The sequence below is a fragment of the Adiantum capillus-veneris genome, chromosome 16 (assembly GCF_014529385.1).
Source record: "Adiantum capillus-veneris isolate H3 chromosome 16, ASM1452938v2, whole genome shotgun sequence".
Classification (NCBI taxonomy): Eukaryota; Viridiplantae; Streptophyta; class Polypodiopsida; order Polypodiales; family Pteridaceae; genus Adiantum; species Adiantum capillus-veneris.
Window position 1 is genome coordinate 124,401,989 of NC_140946.1, and position 22,637 is coordinate 124,424,625.

The 22,637-nt window shown below is 42.8% G+C and overlaps 2 protein-coding genes and 1 pseudogene across 4 annotated transcripts in view; 2 read left to right on the plus strand and 1 right to left on the minus strand.

Annotated features, from left to right (window-relative positions):
- Positions 1 to 3,618: 3,618 nt before the first annotated feature.
- Positions 3,619 to 5,068, plus strand: LOC147439809 (uncharacterized). Its single transcript, XM_086484401.1, has 6 exons — positions 3,619 to 3,792; positions 3,880 to 4,010; positions 4,110 to 4,203; positions 4,278 to 4,376; positions 4,489 to 4,512; positions 5,045 to 5,068. The coding sequence occupies exons 2-6, from the start codon at positions 3,985 to 3,987 to the stop codon at positions 5,066 to 5,068; spliced, it is 267 nt and encodes an 88-aa protein (XP_086340527.1). The 5' UTR covers positions 3,619 to 3,792; positions 3,880 to 3,984.
- Positions 5,069 to 12,630: 7,562 nt separating this feature from the next.
- Positions 12,631 to 14,385, minus strand: LOC147439810 (uncharacterized; annotated as a pseudogene).
- Positions 14,386 to 20,050: 5,665 nt separating this feature from the next.
- Positions 20,051 to 22,637, plus strand: part of LOC147439811 (shaggy-related protein kinase epsilon-like) — a 56,071-nt gene continuing 53,484 nt past the window's right edge. Inside the window, exons 1-3 of one of the 3 annotated variants that reach the window (XM_086485561.1) lie at positions 20,051 to 20,610; positions 20,699 to 20,728; positions 20,776 to 20,811. In XM_086485561.1, the coding sequence (XP_086341687.1) occupies positions 20,485 to 20,610; positions 20,699 to 20,728; positions 20,776 to 20,811 (192 nt within the window). In that variant the 5' untranslated portion in view covers positions 20,051 to 20,484. Of the gene's footprint in view, positions 20,611 to 20,698; positions 20,812 to 22,637 lie in introns of those variants that run through there. The other 2 variants (XM_086485559.1, XM_086485560.1) reach the window with 2 other exon arrangements.

Genomic DNA, 22,637 nt, shown 5'->3' on the forward strand with positions numbered 1-22,637 from the left:
TTAAGTTGTCGACCCTAGATGGTGAACCAATGGCTAATTGGATTAGTGGATGTCGTTTAAAGAAGTACAATTTTCCACTAACCAATGAATTGCTAGAAAGGATGCATGAAGCTAAACAAAGAAAGATAAAACGACAGCAGGTTATTGATGAAGCCTAAGAAGAAGCTCGGTTTTGGGTACTCAAAAGGAAAGATGCTCTCAAGAATCAACAAATACCTATTCCCATCAACACTCTGAAACCGGATGATTAACAATGGGAATTGCAGAAAGATGCAGTGTCAACAGATGATGAATGGTTAGATGGAATGGACCTTCGCATCAAAGTATAGCTAAACAATCATAGCACAAATGCATCGGTCGATACAGGAGCTCAATTAAATGTAGTCAGTTATTCCACGTACAAGAAAGCACCAAGTCAGTCTTTGACAGCAAGAATAGCGACTATTAAAGGATGCAATAAGAACCCAATACCAACATTGGGAGTAGTCAACTTGAATGTGATAGTACATGGATGTTCATGTCCTCATCATTTTTTATGCTTATCAGATGAACATATGAATGAGACAATGATTCTTGGAATCCCATGGATACGGACTTACAAGGCAGTACCAGATTGGGATACCAATCAGCTCAAGCTATCACCTAAAGGTGGACAACTCATCATTCCAATTGCACCAAGCAAAGAGCAATGGAAAGTAGGTTACCAGTAGAGAAAACCATGAAGCAATCAATCTTCTCCATCCTATCGACAGGAAAATGCTACAAGTAGCATGCGAGGAGTCAAGAAAATTTGGGTACCAAAAGCACAGCTTGAGGACAAGCTGATTCAAATGTGGGTGTCCAAAGCATCATCTACTGTACCGAAGATGGTTCCAAGGTTCAAAACACAAAGAGGAGAATCTCCGAGCAAGCAATCTAACACAAAATGGATTTGGAAGAAAAAGGGGCACTTATCTTCTTCGCAAACCGTAAAACCAATCAAGCAATGGAGAGTTAAGTCTCAAAAGACTCCACCACACCATTCTGCTCAAAGCAAACCAAGATATCAATTGCGGATAAAAGCTCGACAACAGTCACTATTAATACCAACAGCTCAGGAAATCATTATGCCAAAGCATTCTGATGGTACAATCAAGCAAAGAGCACACAAGCTACAAGAATTTCTCTTTGGAAGACAGCCAAGGAAAATCTCGACATCAGAAACCCTTCAGTTAATTACTCAAGATCCAACTCTTGCACAACATAATGGTTTGAACTGCATTGATCTTCAAAGCATGGTAGAGCCAACCAAGGCTATGCATAGACACAATTGTTCAACCCATGTACACAGTCGTCCCGGAGTACGCCATCTAGGAGGGGTGGAAGGGAACTAAGTCATTAAGGGCAATATTTAAAGAGGGAGGAAACAAGTTTGATGTTAACATGTGATTATTTACAAAATTACCTAATAATGCCCTTATAAATCATCCACAAGGGAATTTAACTAATAATATCTCCTCGATGAGTGTAAATAGTGTAAATACTATTAGGAAATCATCAAAAAATAGTATTTTTTGGTTAATTTTCATCATTTTTCTTGACATTGGGACTTAAAAATGGAGAAATCCAGCAAAAAACAATAAAGCTATGTTTTTCAAGGGATTTTCTTAACTATTAGATTTTCACTTTGCTTTTTTAGCGCATTTTGTTATTTTCTTTGATTTTTTCAATAAACATGTCAAAAATTAATAATAAATAGCAAATGAGCTCAGATAGAAAAATTGAAGACATGTTGATGATCAGAAGGACAAGGCGACAGACACAATCAAACCGGCAAACGGAAGCGGGAAGCCTAATTAGACGGCCAGACCTACTTTTACAGAATTCTTGCAAAATGAGCTACAGGAATTCGATTGGGAAATTTTTTGAGTCTAACATAGATTTCACGGCTTAGTAGGACTATAAAGGGAATTTGGGAAAAAATGGTTCGGGAAGTCCAAGTATAGATACCCAAGTTAAGCTAAAATCACTTCATTTCCACTTGTCGCCTTTGGAGAGAGAGCTTTTTGCCCTTCTTTGCGCGCATTTTCTGGAGTCCACAGTCGCCTGTTTACAACGCTATCTCACACGAGACATCAAAGAAGTTGGTGGGCTCAAGGGAATGTGGAGTTGAGGCCAAGCAAGTGGCAAAGGATGCAGCAAAGGGAGAAGCACAAGAGGTATTTGAGGATCTTGCAAAGCAAGAAGAGGAAGCCAGCATCCAAGATCCAAAAGTCTATCTAGAGATTGAGCTACTTGATGCACGGCTAGCACGCCAATGTCGCACAAGTGCGGATTGCCCAAAGCAATCGGCCTTCATCTTCAAAAGACTGCAGATGATGTCTCCTCAAGACTTTCCATGGAATCATTGTAGAGATTGAAAAGCACCATGGAGGTCGCCCCTCCACAAAGAAGCTGAGAGAAGAGAAAACCTCATGCCCAATCCGCAAGTGAAATCTTGGCATAAAGCAGCTTTAAAAAGATTTGGCGACAAGGATAGGAAGTTTAGGCAAAATTGTAAAAGGCATCATGCATCATGCGCATACGAGCTCACCAAGAATGGAAGGACCTCAGAAATCAGTATAAGCACATGTCAGAGACCGCTGGCGGAAGATGCGAGACTACATGGCAGCCAAGGCTCTCGGCTGGCAAAAATTCAACAGTGCATTGATGAAGGTTACAACACACATGTAAGTTTCTGATTTTTCTAATTCGATTTTCTTATGTCATCAATTTTTATATTATGTTTGCACACCATGTTTGATTAATTCATTTCTACTAATTCTCTAACTACCATGATATGGACATTCACAGAAGAGGATGCATGGTATTCCTCCTTGGCTTGAGGCAGTCTTGGAGGACACTGACAATGAGGACCCTTTTCAGTATGCTCCCGAAGGAGAGGACGACAATGAGAATTATGAAGACAAGAGAGAAGAGGGCCCAGGACTTGCAGAGACATTAAGCAATCCTTAAGCTCGATGAGGATGTATGTGTCTAGGATTTGTAACTTTTGCTTTATTGTGCATAAATATTTTTGTTTAGGTGTCGAGAGTGGTGAAAAAACTCCAGCATTTTGATGTGTTCTAATAAATGTGCATTCCTTTCTAGCCTACATTGCTTGCAACTCCAACAAAGAAAAAGCTTCCAGTTCAAAGAGGGAAGACGCAAGAGAAAGCTATTGAAATAGGCTCCCCCGACGATAACTTGTCGCCTCTCCTATTTTATGTCAGTAACAACCATCTGACAGTTGAAAAAATAGGCCATGAAATCAGCCTTGCCACTCTGACACGTAGTAATTGGGCCTTGTATAGGTGGTTTTTGTCAACCATACCTGTGTTCACAGTTTTCTAATTGTTTGACACTCACTATGTTCATGATTGTGGCATGTTGGATGTAGATTCTCTTCACATGTGCCTATGTCTTTGGCCTACGAGTGGACATTGATGATCAGGCTCTACGCTTCATCTTATCAAATAAAGCATCCACGCGCATGATGAATCTATTTGCAATGTAATCACCGCCATGTTTTTGTTATTGAGTTGGTATGCATTGTGGTGAGCAGCAATGTGCTTAACATACACACTTTTAAAGGTGGATGGAGTACACACTAGGCTCAGATGTCCTCCTGCAAGTGATGCTTGTGGACTCTATGTGGTATTCTGTTGTGGATGCTACTATGGGAAAGCGAGATTCCATGCGGGTCTTACATAACTTCTTTGGGGAGAAGGACTTTAGTGAATGCGTGCCTACATTTTTCCCAATCATTTACAGGTGGTTTAAGGAGAGGACAAAGGACTGCTAGGTATTCTACATTGTGCCTTCTCATTGACATGCTGATGTTGTCTCTCTTTGCAACAGGGAGCACTGGACATGTTGTGTTATGTATCTTGCCACACATGCAAAGGTTACACGGCTACGTGGGAGAAAGAACCACATTCTCTACTATGATCCACTTGGGTGCGGATGGATGTTGTACCTGTTTTGCACAGGTACATGGCTTGACTTTGTTCATGGCTTGGGGAGATCGGTATATGAAACAAGTTGATATGGCTATTAATGGAATTTTATCTTGCTTGTTATGAATGCAGTGCTATGGAGGCGATGGCCCAAGGAGTAAAAGCTCATGTTGTCCAACATACATTGCTTGAACCTACCACCGAATTTGAGTTAAAAGTGTTGAAAGTATGCCTCCTTGTGCTCTCTCATTCTTGGAAAATTTAGGGCATGTTAGTCATGTTAATGGTTTGATGCTGCAGGGCCCAATTCAACCAAATGCGATTGACTGTGGGTTTTATGTCATGGCTGCCATTTGCTACATAATTCAGTCTTGCTTGCAAGAGAAGAGCAAAAGCTGGGTATGCTAGTGTGTGTGTCGAGTGCTGGCTTTCTACCATATGCGTCTGGATATTCATCTCCTTTCTAATCTCCTTCACTCCTCTTGTGTTTGTCAATGTTGTGCAGGTGAAGAAGACATGGTTCATACACGATGATGTGTTGGTATTGAGGCAAAGTCTCCATAGTTGGTGCTTAAACATAGTGGGGGGGAATGAGATTATGGCTGGTTTTATATGTTGCATTTTGCGCTAAAGGGAGCCAGGTCTATGGCCCGTTTTGTAACAACCTTTAATGCATGCCACTTTATGTATGACCAGGTTTAGGGCGAGGTTTTGTGTCAGCCTACGCACAATGGTTTTACATCAGCCTACATGCAATGTCTGGGGTTTGTGTCGACTAAGGTATGTATGGCGAGTTTTATTATGCAATGTTATGTTCCACGTTTATGGTCTATATCCTCAAGTCGACGTTTCTGGTGAAATGTTCAAAAGAAAGTAAATCATTGGCTAGTGACTATGTTTATGTGGGCTTGTTTATGGCTACATCGTATATCCATGTTTTGTCTATGTTTATGGCTATGTGCAGGCTCAGGACTATGTTTGGGTTTAGTTAGATGTATGTGGGAAGTGGCCATGTTTATGTATACACGCAGGTATATGGCTATGTCTGGGTTTATTTATGTTTGCAGGTTTATGGCTACATCCGGGTTTAGTTAGATGTGGGGCCAGTGGCCATGTTTGTTTATGTTTGCAGGTTTATTTCCATGTCTGGGTTTAGTTAGATGTATGTGGAGAGTGGCCAATGTTTATGTTGTAAGCGGGCCGTATATTTGGTCCGTCACGGGATTGTCTGCATAGGTATGTTTTTAGCATGAGGGTTGTTTCCATCAGAATTTTATGCTTGAGCTTGAACCCCGAATTCCTCATCCATTTCTGGACATGCATCTAGTCCACCTAAATTCCTCGACAACAACCCCAGCTTTAGTGGTTTTGTTTGCATCATTGATCTAGCAACCTTTGTGCAAGCTTGTATGTATGTATGTATGGCTTATGGTTGCAATACATTTTGAGTCTCCTATAGCTGATCATGTAACACAAATGGCTCACTCATTTTTTATCGTCATGCTTTTTGTGATGTTTATGGCGAGGTTTGACTGGACCGAAGCCCATTTGCCAAGGTCCGAACCAAGCGATGAGGAGCGTGGGGCAGTCACCAAGCCTCCTATTCGCTCGGTGCTGACTCCACTGTCGCATGTAATGACTTTAACACCAAGGTCAACACCAAGCGATAGGGAGCGTTGGACAATCCCCAAGCTTCCTATTCGCTCGGTGCTGACTCCACTGTCCCAAGGTCTTTACTGTCGCTTGTAATGGCTTTAATATTGACTCCACTATCCCAAGGTCTTTATTGTTGCTTGTAATGGCTTTAACACCAAGGTCAACACCAAGCGATGGGGACCGTTGGGCAGTCCCCAAGCTTCCTATTTGCCCAGTATTGACTCCACTGTCTGACTTGTTGGTTAACATTATACTGATGCATTCCGACCAAAATCTATCCTTTTTTATCTGGTACTCATGTATATATGACTTATGGCGAGTTTGAGTAGTCAAGGTTTAATCTTTTGGTTTCGAGTTTGGCTCCAAGTTTGATAAGGTTGCAGTCCATTTTGAGTCTCCTATAGCTGATCATGTAACACAAATGGCTCGCTCAATTTGATGTTTATGGTGGCGAGGTTCGATATTACTTTCTCCTACGTGTATGGCAAGTCTTGTATATGGTGTTATGGCCCGGTCCGATTGGTGTTGTTATGGCAAAGTCAACTTTATGGTATGATGTCGAGCTTATGGGCGAGGCCAAGTTGTTACCATGCTTTTGTCAAGTTTATGGGGGCGGCCCAGGGTTTTGACAAGGTTTGATTGGTGTTTGTGGCGACTCTACGTTTATGGTATTATGGCCAGGTTTGTTTTTAGTGTCATGCTGAATGTGTGTGTGTTTATGGTGAAGTCATGCTGGGCATGTGTGAGCTTTTGGCAATTAGTTTATGGTCATGTCCGAGATTATGGCAAGGTCCCATTGTGTATGGAAAATATAAGGACATTTCCGAGGCTGATCTGGAAGATGCAAGACCTGGCAAAAGCGAGAGCAAAATCAGAATCTCGGAGTTGGTAAAAGCATATGTACAAGGCTGATGTGCATGCATCCAATGTTACCATATACATGTGGTAGTGATGTGTGTGAACACACTACGACCGTTGGGGCATTTTTTCCCTCTTTAGGAGGTTTTTTCCCCCATGCATTGTATATACGCCCATCACTCTAGGGCTATCTATCTTTCCATTGCACACTAAGTAACACACTCTCTATTGTGTGCTATGAGCCTCCTTCATCTTCTCCAAGCTATGTGTGTTTCTCTGCAACCCTAATTCCAACAATTGGTATCAGAGTAGGTTGCATCCTCTCGAGCTTAGTCACCAACTGCTCCAGCACACACCTTCTCACTTTCTCCGATTTCAGTGAGGTTTGGCGAGCATGCGCAGGTTTCTGATTCAGACTCATTTCGGCCTCCGTTTCCACTACAGACAGGCAATTTCATCATTTTGAGCAAAATTTTGTCACCGTCGTTTTCTGCATAATAGGTGCCTTACAGTCTTCTACAGTTTGTGCTATATAGCACGTGTTGTTCCCGCACCATTTCTCCTATTTTCAAGTAGTTTTCACATCAGGTGCAGCATTTACCATGGCTGACAACAACACAGATGTCTTCAAGATGTTTGCTGCTGAGGACAGGTTGGATAGGGACAATTACCCTATGTGGGCTTATGTGATGCAACCCGTTCTTGTGTCAAAGGGTGTCGGAATATTGTGCAAGGCATTGATATACGTCCTAGTTCTGAGGATGTAGGCAATATTGAGGATGTTGCATGTCTTGCTGCAAGGATTGTTGCTATTAGAGTTGTTTTGCCTACGGCAGAACAAGCTCGTTGGGATGTAAAGGATGTGCAGGCTCATGCATTGATTGCGTTGTCTGTGAAGCGCACCATTGTTCCTCACATCCGATCAACAAAATCTGCAAAACAGGCTTGGGATATTTTGGCTGGTCTTTATGCAAGTCGCAATGAGGCTAAAATTGCTTTGCTGCGTAAAGAGCTAGAGTCGAAGATTATACATGAGGAAGATGATATGGACACTTTCCTTGCTAGTGTCAAGGATATCAATGAGCAACTTATTTCTGCAGGTGAACTCATTTCTGATAGTTCCCTTGTGCAGATTGTTCTTGATGCCTTACCAGATTCTTACCAGACTTTTGCTAGTACTTGGAGATTGATGATCCAAGGAAATCCTGAAGTTGTCAAGTTTGATGCATTATGCACATTGTTGTTGCAAGAGTCACTTTCCAAAAAAAACAGGACTAGGTAGCATGCAGTTGAACAGGCTTTCATTGCTTCTCAAAGAAAGGGTGGTAACAGCAATGCAGCCACTTCTTATGGTTTTGCTGCGAGTGGCAAAACTTCTGTTCCTAATGCTTCTGCTGGCAGCAATTCGTCTGGAAATTCTGGTGATAAGGGCAAAAAAAGATGTGTTGCCATTATTGTAAAGCTAATGATCACTTGATCAAGCAATGTCCTAAGTTGAAGGCCAAAGAGGCTAAGAAGAAAGAGGGTGGTTCCACTACAAATGCTTATTCCACTACAAATGCAACCATTGTTGAGTCTTCTATGAAAGGAGACTTTGTTGCTGATGTTGATGCAAAATGGGCTTTTAGCGCAGAGTGCACTTACAATCCTGTTGTCCATGATGCATGCTTGTCACTTGCTACAGATTCACATGTGTGGTATTTTGATAGTGGTGCTACAAAGTACATTACCTCACATAGTGAATTGTTCACCTCTCTCGAGTCTGTCCCTCATGGGAATTCAGTCACTTGTGCCAACAATGCCTCTTATCTGGTTCAAGGAGTTGGAAAGATTGTTCTTACTGCTGCAAATGGCAGTTCTTTCACACTTGTTGATGCACTTTATGTACCTGGGATCAAGAAGAATCTTTTGTCTATATCTGCACTTGCTAGACTTGGACTTGTAGTCAAATTTGTGGATGACAGATGTACAGTTCATGATCTCAGTTTTGGTGATGAAATTGTTGCATCTGGCCTTTTGTGCCGTGGGCTGTATAAGGTCACTTTGTATGACAAGTGTGGATAAAATTTTGCAAATGCAGTTGCAGATTCAAGGGCTATTTCAGATACAAAACTTTGGCATGCACGTTTTGGTCATCTGAATTTTGCCAATTTGCTGCATTTGCAAAAATATGATATGGTTGCTTCTTTGCCGCCTCTTGAAGCACCTGTCAAACATGTTTGTGAAGGCTGTATTTTGGGTAAGATGCAGCGTTCTAAATTTCCAAAGGATGGTTCAGTTCGGGCCACATGCAGGTTGCAGCTTGTGCATAGTGATGTTTGTGGGCCCATGCAAACTCCATCTTTGGGCAATTACCTTTACTTCATGACTTTCATTGATGATTACTCCAGGCATGCATGGGTATTTCCGCTTAAAGTGAAGTATGAAGTTTTTATGTGCTTCAAACAATTTTTGGATAGTCGTGTGATAAAACACCAATGTACAGTGCCTTATACACCTCAGCAAAATGGTGTTGCTGAGAGGAAAAACATGTCACTTATGGAAATGGCATGATGTATGGTCAAAAGTCAAGCTTTGATGCATTCTTTTTGGCTTGAGGCCATCATGTGTGCCACTTATGTACTAAACAGGTGTCCTATGAAAGCTTTGCAGTCTATTACTCCATATGAAGCATGGCATGATAGAGAGCCTTCTATTGAGCACATGTGTGTTTTTGGATGTTTGGCATATGCTTTGGTGCCACCAAACACAGCGCAGAAAATTGGATAATAAGGCTATCAAATGTATTTTTGTTGGTTATAGTGCTGAAAGAGAAGGTTACAGGTTGTATCATCAGCAGGATGTAGTGTTTGTGGAATATTTTGTTCAACCCTTGCTGTCATGTACTAGAGACAGTAATGTAAGCTCACAAGACATTTATGACACTTTGTTGCCTCTTTTCAGTGGTGGAAATACGAATTAAGTTCCAATGAGGCAAATGTACAGCCTATGGGGATTTCTAAAAATGTTACAGATCAGCCTATTATTGATGCAGATGTACATGATGTACTTGATGAGGAAAGTGCTGAAAATGAGCAAGCTAGAGGTATGGGAAAATGGTTGGTGCACACTTTGTGTGACAGTAAATTGGATGCACCTTTGTCTAGTCGTACTCGTTCAGGCTCTCGCCATGCATCTTATGCATCAGATTGTTATGCTTTGGCTGTGTCTAGCTTACATGATGTTGAGGAGCCTCTGTCTTTTGATGAAGCACAGAATTCAAAAAATTGGATGGCTGCCATGCAATCAGAATATGATGCACTTATAGAAAATGACACATGGTCTTTATGTGATTTGCCTCCTGGCAAAAAGGCCATTGGTACGAAGTGGGTTTACAAGTTGAAACGCAAGTCGGATGGTGAGATCGATCGCCATAAGGCTCGACTTGTTGCAAAGGGTTATGCACAACAAAAAGGCATGAATTATGAAGAGACCTTTGCTCCCACTTGTCGTATGACTACTATGCGTTTTCTATGTGCATTGGCAACTCATTTTGGTTGGGATGTACATCAATCAGACATTGTTACTGCTGTCTTGAATGGTGACATATTTGAGGAAGTTTATGTAACGCAGCCTCACGGTTTTGTCAAGAAAGGACAAGAGGACAAATTGTGCAAATGTAACAAGGCTTTGTATGGGTTGAAGCAATCTCCTCATGCTTGGTATGAGAAAACTGACACTCATTTGGTCAAACAAGGCTTTCGTAACAGTCGAACAGAAAGCACTTTGTATGTAAAGCGTGAGGGTGATGTACTTCTCATTGTGGTTCTTTATCTAGATGATTTGCTGATCACTGGACCAAATGAGAGACATATTTCTAAATTTAAGGCTGATTTGAATGCTACTTTCAAGATGAAAGATTTGGGGTTGTTGCATCATTATTTGGGCATACAATTTAAGCAATGTGATGGTGGTATTTCCTTGTGTCAGAAAAGTGACATAGAGACATTGCTATGTAAGTTTGGACTTGAGGATTGCAAACCTATTGCCACTCCATGGAACACGTTTGAAGTTGAGTCTACATGATGCTGGTTATCCTGCTGATGTCACTCTTTACCAAACTGCTAATGGCTGCCTCATTTATGTATGCAACACGAGGCCGGATATTCAATTTGCAGTCTCACAGGTCAACAGATTTATGCATAGCCCAGGGTCTAAGCATTGGCAGGTTGTCAAGAGGATTTTCTGCTACCTTAGTGGCACTTTAATCTTGGCTTGTTTTATCCCAAGGGGGGATCATTGTCGCCAGATTTGCACGCTTTTTCGGACTCAGTTTGGGCTGGTTTTTTTGACATTGGCGAGTAACCACAAGTGGTTTTTGTTTCATGCTTGGCAGTTCATGTATATCATGGTTGATCAAGAAGCAACCTACTGTGGCCACTTCGAGTTGTGAGGCTGAGTACAGGGCAGTCTTTACAGCTACGGTTGATTGTGTATGGCTCAGACGCCTTATGGCTGATTTGGGTGTTGGACAGGACACTGCCAACACTATCGACACTGACAGTCAGAGCGCATTCGCAGTTGCGAGGAACCCAGTTTTTCATGCTCGCACAAAGCACATTGAGATGCATTACCACTATGTCAGGGAGAGGCTCTCAGCAGGAGAGATCAGATTGGCTTATGTGCCAACACATGACAACCTTGCAAATCTTTTCACAAAGGCATTGTCTTGTGAGAAGCTCGAAGCTTTCTGCAAAGCTTTAGGCTTACTCCCCTTTGTGGACTAATCATGTCCTTAGGGCATGGCACTTCCCTTTACTCATGTGCCAGCTCTCGTTCACCGCATCACTCCAGGGGGGATTTGTTACCATATACATGTGGTAGTGATGTGTCTGAACACACTAGGACCGCCGGGGCATTTTTCCCCTCTTTAGGAGGTTTTTCCCCCCCATGCATTGTATTTACGCCCATCACTCTAGGGATATCTATCTTTCCATTGCACACTAAGTAGCACACTCTCTATTGTGTGCCTTGAGCTTCCTTCGTCTTCTCCAAGCTGTAGCTTCCTTCGTCTTCTCCAAGCTGTGTGTGTTTCTCTGCAAGCCTAATTCCAATATCCAAAACCTAGCAAAATCGCCATCAAGATCTGCTGAAGCATGACCCTTTTGGGCTCAACCTGCAACCCTATATAGAGATACAAGACCTTGGAAAAGCTAGAGAAAACTCAGCCCATGAGCTTGTTGTCAACCACCTGGCAAAAGCCTTGTGTTGATGCGTTATGGTTTCATTTTTCTGGTGATACCAAAGAGACAACACTTCATTGTTGCGACCGCTTAAGAGTGACAAAGAACAAACAACCAGATTAAGACAACCCAAATGAACTTTAGGATATCTACAAACTAGTCTAGCTTCTTGGGGACTACACATCATATCAATCTAATTGTTACAAAAACACATATATTGCAATTGTCCAAGTCATGTTCACAAAACATACATAGCTTGCAAAGTTCCAATGAGGCATGACATATGAGGATGACGCTAAACCGCACGCAAGTCATATAAAAGTAATTCGTGTCTGCGAGGCATAGACCTTCTCGTATATCCGTCCATCATCAAGCTTCACAGTGAGATGCCGTTCACAGTCAATATGTGACACCTCATGGTCACATGCTATGATAGAACCATTGGCCGGGTTCTCACCATCCCATAACTGTACAAGGTGGTTCATGATCTGGGAAGTTGAATTTGCAGACAAGTGCTTCTGAGATAGAGGGAGCAAAGCATGGCATGTATGGCAACATACTATATTTGATCCATCAACAAGAAGGGTTTTGCTATAACACGTCGCCATTTCTCAAAGCGCACCCAATTTTTCCCTCGCTGGTACTTACGTTTCAAGGAACCTGTGTTTCTTGTTTTTTTTTGTTGGTTGGGGACAGCCTTCAACTGTCTCACCTATGCCATCAATGATACACGATAGCCAACCATCCCCGAGCCGTGTTTGTGTGACATTTGCTTGGATTAGTTTGATGCTACCCTTTCTTGGCAAGCTGATCTCCTGCGGCGCATGGAGATTCTCCAAGTTCTCCATAGAGATCTTTAATTTCTTAAGAGCAACCTCCTTTTGCTACAATGTCCAGTGTGGTAATACATCAGCCAATTATCGCAACAACTCCCTAGATTTGTTGACTATCTCCATGTCAATCTGTTGCAAGTCTGGTCCAATGCCATTCATATCAATAGCCAGTGCTTTGTCATTACATCCACTCCCTATTTCCAAGACTTGGGCACATTGTTGCATTCCATCACTGGTTGCAAGGTCAGCCATTGCATGCACGCTATCCACAATAGGTAAAATTGCATGAAGCATTGGAAAATAGCTTTGAAGTATTAACCGAAGCCCATATAGATGCTTGCATTGGGAGGACCAGTCTGGGCAATCATAGTACGAGGATTACATGCTCACATGGTACCAAGAGTCCGATGTCATGCTTCAAATCTTGAAGAGTATGTAGGTTCGTTCACCACCTAAAGAGTTTCAAGATTAGTCTTGTATCGATGATATAGCTTCTCCCAGTAGCTAGTGCCTTTGTTGCACTCTTGCTTGAACCATACACAACAAATCGTCCAGAATCCGCTGTTAATGAACATGCCATGAACTTTACTAAGAGGTAGATCAAAGAGAAAGTCCAAGGAGTGGGGAAATAGCTCACCTACCTCTTGCTTTTGCTTGAAGAACTCCAGAGAGTTCCTCCCATCCAGCTTCCACTCATCGCTTTGCCAACAAGTGCATGTAGTAGATCCAAGGCTGACCTATTTATCCTCGCATCCAAGAGAGTATACTTGACATATTGCCATCGTCTTTCCACCAAATTTGTTATGTCCACATTGCCATGGGGAAAAGGACATGCAAACTTCGGCCAACGTTCACGCCATACACATGACTTCGAGCACCATCCCTTAGAGACATAACACTGAATATTTGCATGATTTGAGTAGTCCAGCAAGAGGCGCTGAAAGCGAGCTTCAAAGTCGTCCTTAGAGCTAGAGTGCATCAAGTTACACATTGAAGAATGTGTCTTGGCACTTGCGGCAAAAGGTTCTCCACCCAAGCCTTTTTGACATGAAACCAACAAATTAAGACATGACATGCTACTTGGACTCGTTGTCCTTCATTGTGTTCAGCCCAACAAGCAAGATCATCTTTGATGGCTCGCAAGATGGCATTCAATCCTTGGGGACATTTGTCTATCACAATTGCGTTCGGTTGTATGTTGTCCATTCTCGAGAATATCATCCGGATGGCCAATTCAAGGGCAACGCTCTCCTGACATGTCCCAGGGTCACTTGTGCACATCATCAACCATAGTGGAATCCCTATACCATTTTGATTTGGCAAAACAGCTGCATACAATGGCAACCCATAAACGTTTGTCATGAATGTGTTGTCCATGGCCCACGCATTATGTTGTGAGAACCGAATACACATCTAAAGCATCCAATCATCTTGAATGATGACAACAAACGGCTTGTTGACATCTTGCAAAGCATTTGGATTGTATGGTTGCACATATGCGACCTTTCAAAAGCAACAAGCAACTAAATAAGAACACAAGAAAAAGGAAAACATAAAAATGAAGGTAAGGCACTCCAAAGTACCTTCCCTGGGGCTTGTAACAACTTCAGAGCCTCCATGTACATCGCAGACCAATCATTCCCAGATGCACGTCCTAGAGAAAAACAAAATGGTTAAGTAATTAAAGGGGTCATAGGAAAAGAAAATTATCTTACTACCTTCATGCCGTAGGCTATATGCCAATTGTTGGACCTCCTTTGAGATCATGAAGAATTGAAAAGTTGTGCAATCTAACAAGGATGTTCGTTGCATGTGGAAGTTTTCTTTCGAAACTGACATTTTGGCAACATGGCGACATGTTCCAACATCAAAATAATCCTCCATGCAACATTGAAGCACACTTGGATGAACAAATAGATGATATAAGTCAACCCGAGAGCCAGGAACATGGCCTTCATGCGTAGCACGAAGCAAAATGGTGACCTCATGAACTCCCTCACCGAATTGCACCTGTGCCTTGAAAGGACAACCGCACTTCTTTGTTTTCCTCTCCATGCGCTTGTTTTCTCCATGATGCCTTCTTGAACCACCACGATGACACACATAGTAGTCCTCTACCTTACCTTCGCCTACCTTGGCTGATCCTATCTTAACAAGCCTGACTTTATGGTTTATCGTAATACTGTCCAGCACATCACACACATGAAATCTATCTGTAATAATATTTTCATTCGGAGTTTTCTCACTGGCATTGCCCTTCCCTCCAACCTTCTAAAACATAAGCGATTTAGATTGGAGGACAGGATCCTTCTTACATACCTGACAATTTCTAATAATCTCTAATGAATGAAGTAGGTATGCCATGCCTTTTGATAGCTGTGCACCATGCAGTTTTCACCTGATTCATTGTTTCCAACATGCTCAAGTGAGCCCCTTGCTGGTCAATGTGACATTGTTTTGTAATGGTTGTCCACTCCTCCTTTGGTGCAATGGCTTTGGGAGGGACACCCTTCAAGAAGATCCTAATTGATCCATGCTGAGGGGATCCTTGGATCACAAGATTGTCCTTCATCTTGTTCCACCGTTTTACATCATGCATGCCAACATTGTGCATCATACCCAATGTTGGCTTACAAATCCCTTGAAGATCTAATAGCATAAGGTCATAGCTCTCCCAAGAAAAGCTAAAGAAATGGTGAGAAGCATGCAACTCTAGGTCAAAAGATTGGGTCATGGGTTTCCTCCTATGGATTGATTCTCCAAGGAAGGTTGAAGGGGATTTGGTAAACTCCTTTACTTGGCACCACCACTAGAATGGAATCCTGATTCCATGAAGCACTACTTGAGCCTGTTGATGACGAGTTGCCTTCCTCCAACTCCTCATTCAAATTAAATATACAATATTGCTTTTATTTCTCCCCATCCTCAAAAGCATCCAATCGTGCCTCCATTCTGCCCTGCATCCCTCGATCTCCCTCTGCCTCCTAGGTTACATTTAGGTCAATGGACTTCATAACTTATTTTGCCTCCCAAGGTACATTGAGGTCCATCATTTGTCTGCTCTCCATACTTGTTGTGGCTTCTTCGCTCTACCCTCCTGCCTCTCAGACATAATGCGTGGCCTCTTTGCCCAAACCCCAACAACATGGCCTCTCCGCATGTCGACCCCCCTCAAATGCGTCCAAAATGCAAATTACCCGGCCCCCCTTCACCCTGCTGACATAGCACCCTTCATAGGTTTATCCCGCTTGAATTTGGCCAGTGTGACCAACCCCCCCCCCCCCCCCCCCCCCCCCAAATGTTGTGTTATATATTCATGAGGAGTGAAGGGTAAGTAGCAAGTACATTGGTACACTAATGATAGAAAATGAAAAGACTTAGTTTTGACTTCTCAAATTTGTCAAAAAGTCAAAATACTTAGTACTATATATATATTTATATTATTTAAACTCTTTAGCAAGGCCATAGAGTTTCACTCTAGCCTTCATTTTTGAAGGGTGTCACTTTTGTTTTTGTAAAGAGTGGCTCTACTTCGCAGCTTGGTAAAATAACGAGCAATGAGTTGTGCCACACGTCCATAAGTTGGTCCGCCTTGAACATGCATTCGTGTGTGTGTGTGTGTGTGTGTGTGTGTGTGTGAGAGAGAGAGAGAGAGAGAGAGAGAGAGAGAGAGATCATGTTTCATTTTCTATGGCACCTCCATGTGTGTCGCAGGTCTGAGAGAGAGAGAGAGAGAGAGAGAGAGAGAGAGAGAGAGAGAGGCGTCTTCGTTATTTGTTGCAGCTCTGTGTGTGTGTGTGTGTGTGTGTGTGTGTGTGAGAGAGAGAGAGAGAGAGAGAGAGAGAGAGAGAGAGAGAGAGAGAGAGAGAGAGAGAGAGAGAGGGCCAATCCCATTTAATCCTGCTTAGAAGTGTGTATGTCTATTTCTGTTCGAAAGAGAGAGAGAGAGAGTGCCATTGATTTTCCTTGGTGCTTGATAGAGAATGCCCAACACCCCCCCCCCCGCTTCCCCTCCCCACCCTAAAATCGATCATGAACACAACCCACCACTTACTTCATGTACAACTTCTCAAATGTTGCCACAACATGCCTCATGTAGTCTCCTCTATCAACACCCTTGGCTCCCAATAGTTGATCCACCACGAGCTCCACATCCAATACATGTCCCACTGGCCACAAGCACTTGCTGAGCCACCTACTCCTCTACCATTGCCTGTCCGCCACCCTTGATCTCGACGAGCTCCATTTTTGCCTAGCTGCGGCCCTCCACACCATGAGAGAGAGAGAGAGAGAGAGAGAGAGAGAGAGAGAGTCTCCCACATCCGTCTCCACACTTTCTTCGTCTTTTTTTGGTAGTTAGCGGATGCTACAATGTTGAGAGCGCCAACGTGACCATCCAGGCTTTTTAGCTTTCCCAAGTTTTCACATCTCAAACTCCTGACATAGGCAAGAAAAAAGGGGTTCTACAAGGGGACAGGTGGCATTGCCTACTGCTACAGTGCTCACGGCAACGGTCATGCAAGGCGGGTCTTCCATTCAGTGTTTGGGAAAAATGTGTGTCAGCTTAATATCATGCCGTTTTCAATTTCAAAAATTTCGGTTGAGGGCAAGGGGAAAAGGAGAAATCCCACCCCAAAATAGAGAAAAATAGTGTAAAAACATGCAAAAAAAACCTAATTTTCTAAATTTCGTCTTGGAAAATTAAGGGAAATCAATTTTGTATGTTTGAATACGGGATTTTTCTAGAACACTGATGTGATTGCATTAGAGGATGATCATTGACAGTCAAGAGTATTGGCCTTCGTCTTGGAGCTAGCAATTCTTTGCTCATTTGGATCCTCCTTGGTATTGCATACCTAATGTGGGCCCTTTGCCTCCCCCTAGAAATGATGACTATGATATCTTATTGTAGGACTGCCTCCATGCATGTGCGTCCATTGTAGGACTGCCTCCATGTCATTTTGCTTACATTTAGAGCCTGGTCACTTTCGAACCGCTAAATAGCCTTCTAGCTTTGTTTGCAAGTCAAGAAAACTGGTGGCTTCTTGAAGATAAATGCTTGATTTGACTGAGTGATGAGACCGATCTTGAGTAGGTTCTTGCTAACCGAGAGGGCCACAAAAGTCAACCATGTGAAAGGCTATGCCCGTTTCGAGGCTCTTAACTACCACGATTAAATAGGTAGAGAGAGAAGAGTCGGCTCTTCGGCTCTCACATGCTTCATTTTAATACTACAAAGTAGACATGCAGAGAGAGAGAGAGAGAGAGAGAGAGAGAGAGAGAGAGAGAGAGAGAGAGAGAGAGAGAGAGAGAGAGAGAGAGAGAGATTTTTCTTCTTACTGACGTGGTTTGAGACCCGTTAATCTTGAGACCGACTAATCTTGACTTTCAGCTATTAAGTTTAGGCAAACCCTATCCAATCCAAACATTGCTGGCAACAAGTCGTCATGTTGCATAACAAGTTAGAAGAGAGAGAGAGAGAGAGAGAGAGAGAGAGAGAGAGAGAGAGAGAGAGATCATCCTTAAAGATCAGATTGACCTATGGGACTGAGTACAACATGTAACATGCTTGAAGACTATGGATATAAGGGTTGCCACTGACAAGTTGAATCCATGAGGTGGTTAGGAGAGAAAGGTATGTAGGCCATGGTATGGGCTAAAATGTGGGTAAAGCAAGTATGATGTGATCAAAAGATGAGCACACATGTAGGGTATGATGATCCCACTTTGAAATTGTTAAGGGATATGATTTATACAAAAAGAGACTCTCCTCCATGTAGTGCCTCAATGCTCTGTCCCACATTTAAGGGAGTGGGAGCTAAGCCAAATGGGTTCTATGGTATAAAATATGGGTAAGGGCAAGCATGTGAATGGTTGAATACAATTTTATCTCTCAAAGAAGAACCTGCATGTGTGTGTGTGTGTGTGTGTGTGTGTGTGTGTGTGTTTTGCAGCACGCCCTTTCTTTTAGCATGATGCCCAAAATTCTTGCAAAGAGAAACGATTGAGTGAACTTTTCTACTTTCATTGCCCTCACGTTTTAAGGTGCCAATGGTGCCCAAATGTACACAAAAAAACAATATGCACCTTATATTACTAACATGCTTATGGTCAATTGCATGAGACCTCAACATCTATGCGACGAGTCTTGGTAGACATGCTAGCTAGATTGAATGCAATCCAACTTGTAAAATATTGAAATTTACCACATATAGAGACAAAGTTGCTATAGCCATGCAATCACCCCCAGGTCACACACCCATCATGAATACTGTCTTATGACACACTACTCATCAAATCAGTTGTGTACCAATGGAAAAGTTTCTTCTACTACTATGTGGTGTAATGTTGGCTTGTTGGGTCATGGCTGGTACATGCATCCTAAGTGCCAACAAATAGCAGGTGATGACTTAGTTGACTGCGATGCCCCAAATGCAAGACCAAAACTACATGAGAGAAGCATGGGAGAGTTGCTATCATGGCCAATGCCTTGATTGGTAAGGATGGTGAGGGGGATGCTAATGCATCTAAAGCATTTGTTGTTCAATGAAAAAGCTATATCCAAATAAGGATATCAGCTCTCTATTAGTCTATTTGGAGGGCCACTATCACTCACCAGGGTCCCATATCAATTGTGTGAGGGGGACGTCTCTAGCCTAATCGCAAATTTGCTGCCTCCTTAGAGAGAAACATAGGATGTTAAGACAAGACATCATGCGAAGGGAGCCCATTACTTAATTCAATCCCAAGAGACCTCAAATTGACTTGATAATCCTTGAACTCAACACACACACACACACACACACACACACACACACACACACACACACACACACACAAAGATAGAGAGAGAGGGGGAGAGGGGAGTGGGTAGGGGGGAGGGCCAAATCTGCCATGATTAGGAGGAGTATGTTAGAGCTTGGCATGACCAACTAGAAGGAGATTTGTCATTGGTCAATCCACAAGAATGTGGAGAGTAACTACACTTCATTAGTTGTTCGATCTTACACTCGAAAAGGTAGACATAGTGTTGATCCAAAAGATAGAGGCTTGGTTGATGTGAATGTGGAGGGCACTTAGACCTTGTGTGTTGTCATACATTGTCATCTAAAAAGTAGTTATAGTGGTGGTTGATGCACAAGTGTATTAAAGAGCTATAAAAGCTCACATGAGACTCATAGGCATTTGCTCACATTTGCCCTAGCCGCGGCAACGCGCGGGTTGACATCTCATGCACAGTTAACTATGGCATGCCAATGTGAAGCTTTTTAGGGCGTGGTCACTCGAGGCTTAGTTACCTGTAAGCTTGGTAAAAGTCTGACAGGGAGCAGAGAAAAGACCGGGAGCAGCAGGTAGAGAGAGGGAGAGCATAATTAGGCTACTAAGCAGGTGGAAAGCTGCAGCATGTTAGAGCTTGTCGCCGAAACTAAGCCTTGCGTGACCATTGCCTTATACACCGGGCGAGAACACATCCTTAGGAAATGTTGACTTTCTGACCAGCCATGCAGGCACGCTTGGACACAGGAATTGTGATGCGAAAATTGCGACGTAAAGGAGGAAACAGCGCTTTGGAAATGGAATCCCTAATTTCTGATGCAAGCCAGGGCTGACAAAGACTCGCTCTCTCTCTCTCTCTCTCTCTCTCTCTCTCTCTCTCTCTCGCGGGAACGAACGATGATCTCCTTAACTTAATTTGGTAAGTGGAAGCAACGTTCAAACAGGGGTGCGAAACTTCATTTCTGCGCATACACCGTCATTCCTTTGACGCAACAGGGCAAATAAGATTTTGCTTCAGAGCAAGGCAACCATTTGTTTTGCGTTCATCAAAGCAGTATGGAAAGTTATCAGAAGTTGAACAGTCCGAATTGATTTCCTTGCAATTTGGAGGAGTCTTTGGCATAGCTTCGTCTCATTTTCCACAGATGGGTCCCTTTCTGCATGCAGAATTCTACGATTGGCGAACCGAGGGCTTATAGCGGTCTCGGAACATGGTCAATTTTGGACTGCAGAGAGCAGCAAATGTTATTTCACTGCCCAAGACTCCGATTTGATTCAAATCTCCAGGTTTTCAACCCTCACTATGTTTGTGCGGTATGCATGGCTAAGTTGCCATTTTGGCCTCTCAACCTCTAATCATTTTGGGCTCTCACAGGTTATGGAAGGCATTGGAGGCTTTATTCCTGTCTCAATTTCCTGGCTCCAATCATGCATGTGATGCGGCGACTGAAGAGCTTTGCTTCTGGCCGCTCCTCTGTGCCTGACCCTGTAAGTTAAATTTTCACACAATTTCTGTCTTACTTACAATTGTGGTACCAAAATGTTAGTTCTTGCTTTTCTTGTCAATCTGTCTTTTACATCAGACTTAAAATGCTCAGCTCTCTATCAAATGAGCATTCTGATTGAGTCATTTTGAAATCTATGCTTTGAGCATGTTTTTTTGGCTGGATTTTTGGACTCACTCAACTACAAAGACCCTTGAACGATATCAAAACAATCTTGCTTCTTGCTAGGACCATCTCCTTTGATGTTTTCTTGTACACATGTTCAGTAATGACAATCAGCTCTTTGCTTATTGTGCATATCTTCGTCTCTTGTGGGATGCCAGCTGCACCACAAGCTTCGTTCTCAAGAGGATGAATTGCAAATTTGAGTGCAGGGTTGGTACAGGTCCATGTAACATGGTTTTTGGATAAGACTATCATGTGTCAACATGAGAAACTACCGTCTATATTTTGCCATCTTAGTGGATAGAGCTTGAAGAACTATATCACTTCAATTTGTCTGTTTGTGTCACCATGTTACTGCTACAGTTTATACATCTCTTGAAATTCATCCACATGGTCCGGGTATCTCCTTTGGACGGGTGATAGGGAGTAAGGGCTCGTTTGTGGCTGTTCCCGGCTGAGTGAGGTAGATATTTTTTCTCTTGTTAGTCATGTGTGGCCATGTTGAGCCCAGGGAGTGGCTCTCTATGTCTATGTGTTCTCCAATAGGCATGGGGTAAAAAATAATCCATGCCGTGTGTGTGCCCTAAGGGCTCACGTGCCTATTGTTTCCCCCGTCTCCCCATGTTGTGGGCGCTACGACCTGTTGGTTGTTGCTCTGGCTCCACCAACACATCATTCTGAATCTTTGAAACTATTTGATGAACCATCCGCTGTTTTCTTTGGTTCTTTCTTTGGACACTTCTAGAAGACGTGCCCCTATTCACTACAACCATAACACTTGCCCTCTTTGAAGTACTCAACATGCTCTATCAATTTGGGCGTGTGGATTTCTTCTTTGGCTTCTTGCCCTATTTCTTCTCCTTGGAAGACTCTTTCCTTGTTGACTTGGACACTGGCTTGTCTGTTGAGTAAGTCGAGGAGCTTGAATGCATGGAAAATCCGTCCTTTGCATGTGCCATGAGCTTCTGAAGGCTCTTGGACTTTTGCTTCAAACTATGCTATCAGATCTCTTTTGATAAGCCTCAACAAAACCACCACGTGCCAATTGAAAAGAACGTACTTTTAGCACTTCAAAACAACTGGGGAGAGAGAGAGAGAGAGAGAGAGAGAGAGAGAGAGAGAGAGAGAGAGAGAGAGAGAGAGAGAGAGAGAGAGAGAGATTGCATTGCCCCAAACCCTGGCGCCCCTTTCGGTATTTCTTTATATTGCTTCAATTGGTTACAGCTCTGGGACTATTCTCTGCTTCTCCATGCGGTAGAATGCCAAAGAGAGAGCCCCCACAACATATTGTAAGTCCCTTGGCCTATCCAAAAGCAATCACATGAAAAACTAAAGTTCCAAAAGCTCTAGGTCCAAAAGCAAGCACTAGGGTTGTAATTGTACGGTCGTACGGTAAAATATGGTATGGTTTTGTACGGGAAAATACGGTGCATTTCAAATTATATCATACGGTTTGGATAAATACGGTGTGTTTTTTGGAAAAAAATCTTTAAAACTATAAAATGTTAGATTTACACCACTCTGTTGCTTCACAGGTCTAGGGCATGCATGTCCAGCTAGTGTGCCTTCGGGATGGCCACCCATAGCATATGCATAAAGGCTGCACTTGTGTCCGGCCGCCCAGGTTTGGGACGGCCACCCGCC

What these genes read in the sequence shown, in the direction of transcription:
- LOC147439809 (XM_086484401.1), top strand. Translation starts at nt 3,985, where the DNA reads ATGGATGTTGTACCTGTTTTGCACAG. An exon ending in GTTGTACCTGTTTTGCACAG is followed by an intron (nt 4,011 to 4,109) that starts GTACATGGCTTG and finishes TTATGAATGCAG; the next exon opens with TGCTATGGAGGCGATGGCCC. An exon ending in CATGGTTCATACACGATGAT is followed by an intron (nt 4,513 to 5,044) that starts GTGTTGGTATTG and finishes TTATGTTTGCAG; the next exon opens with GTTTATGGCTACATCCGGGT.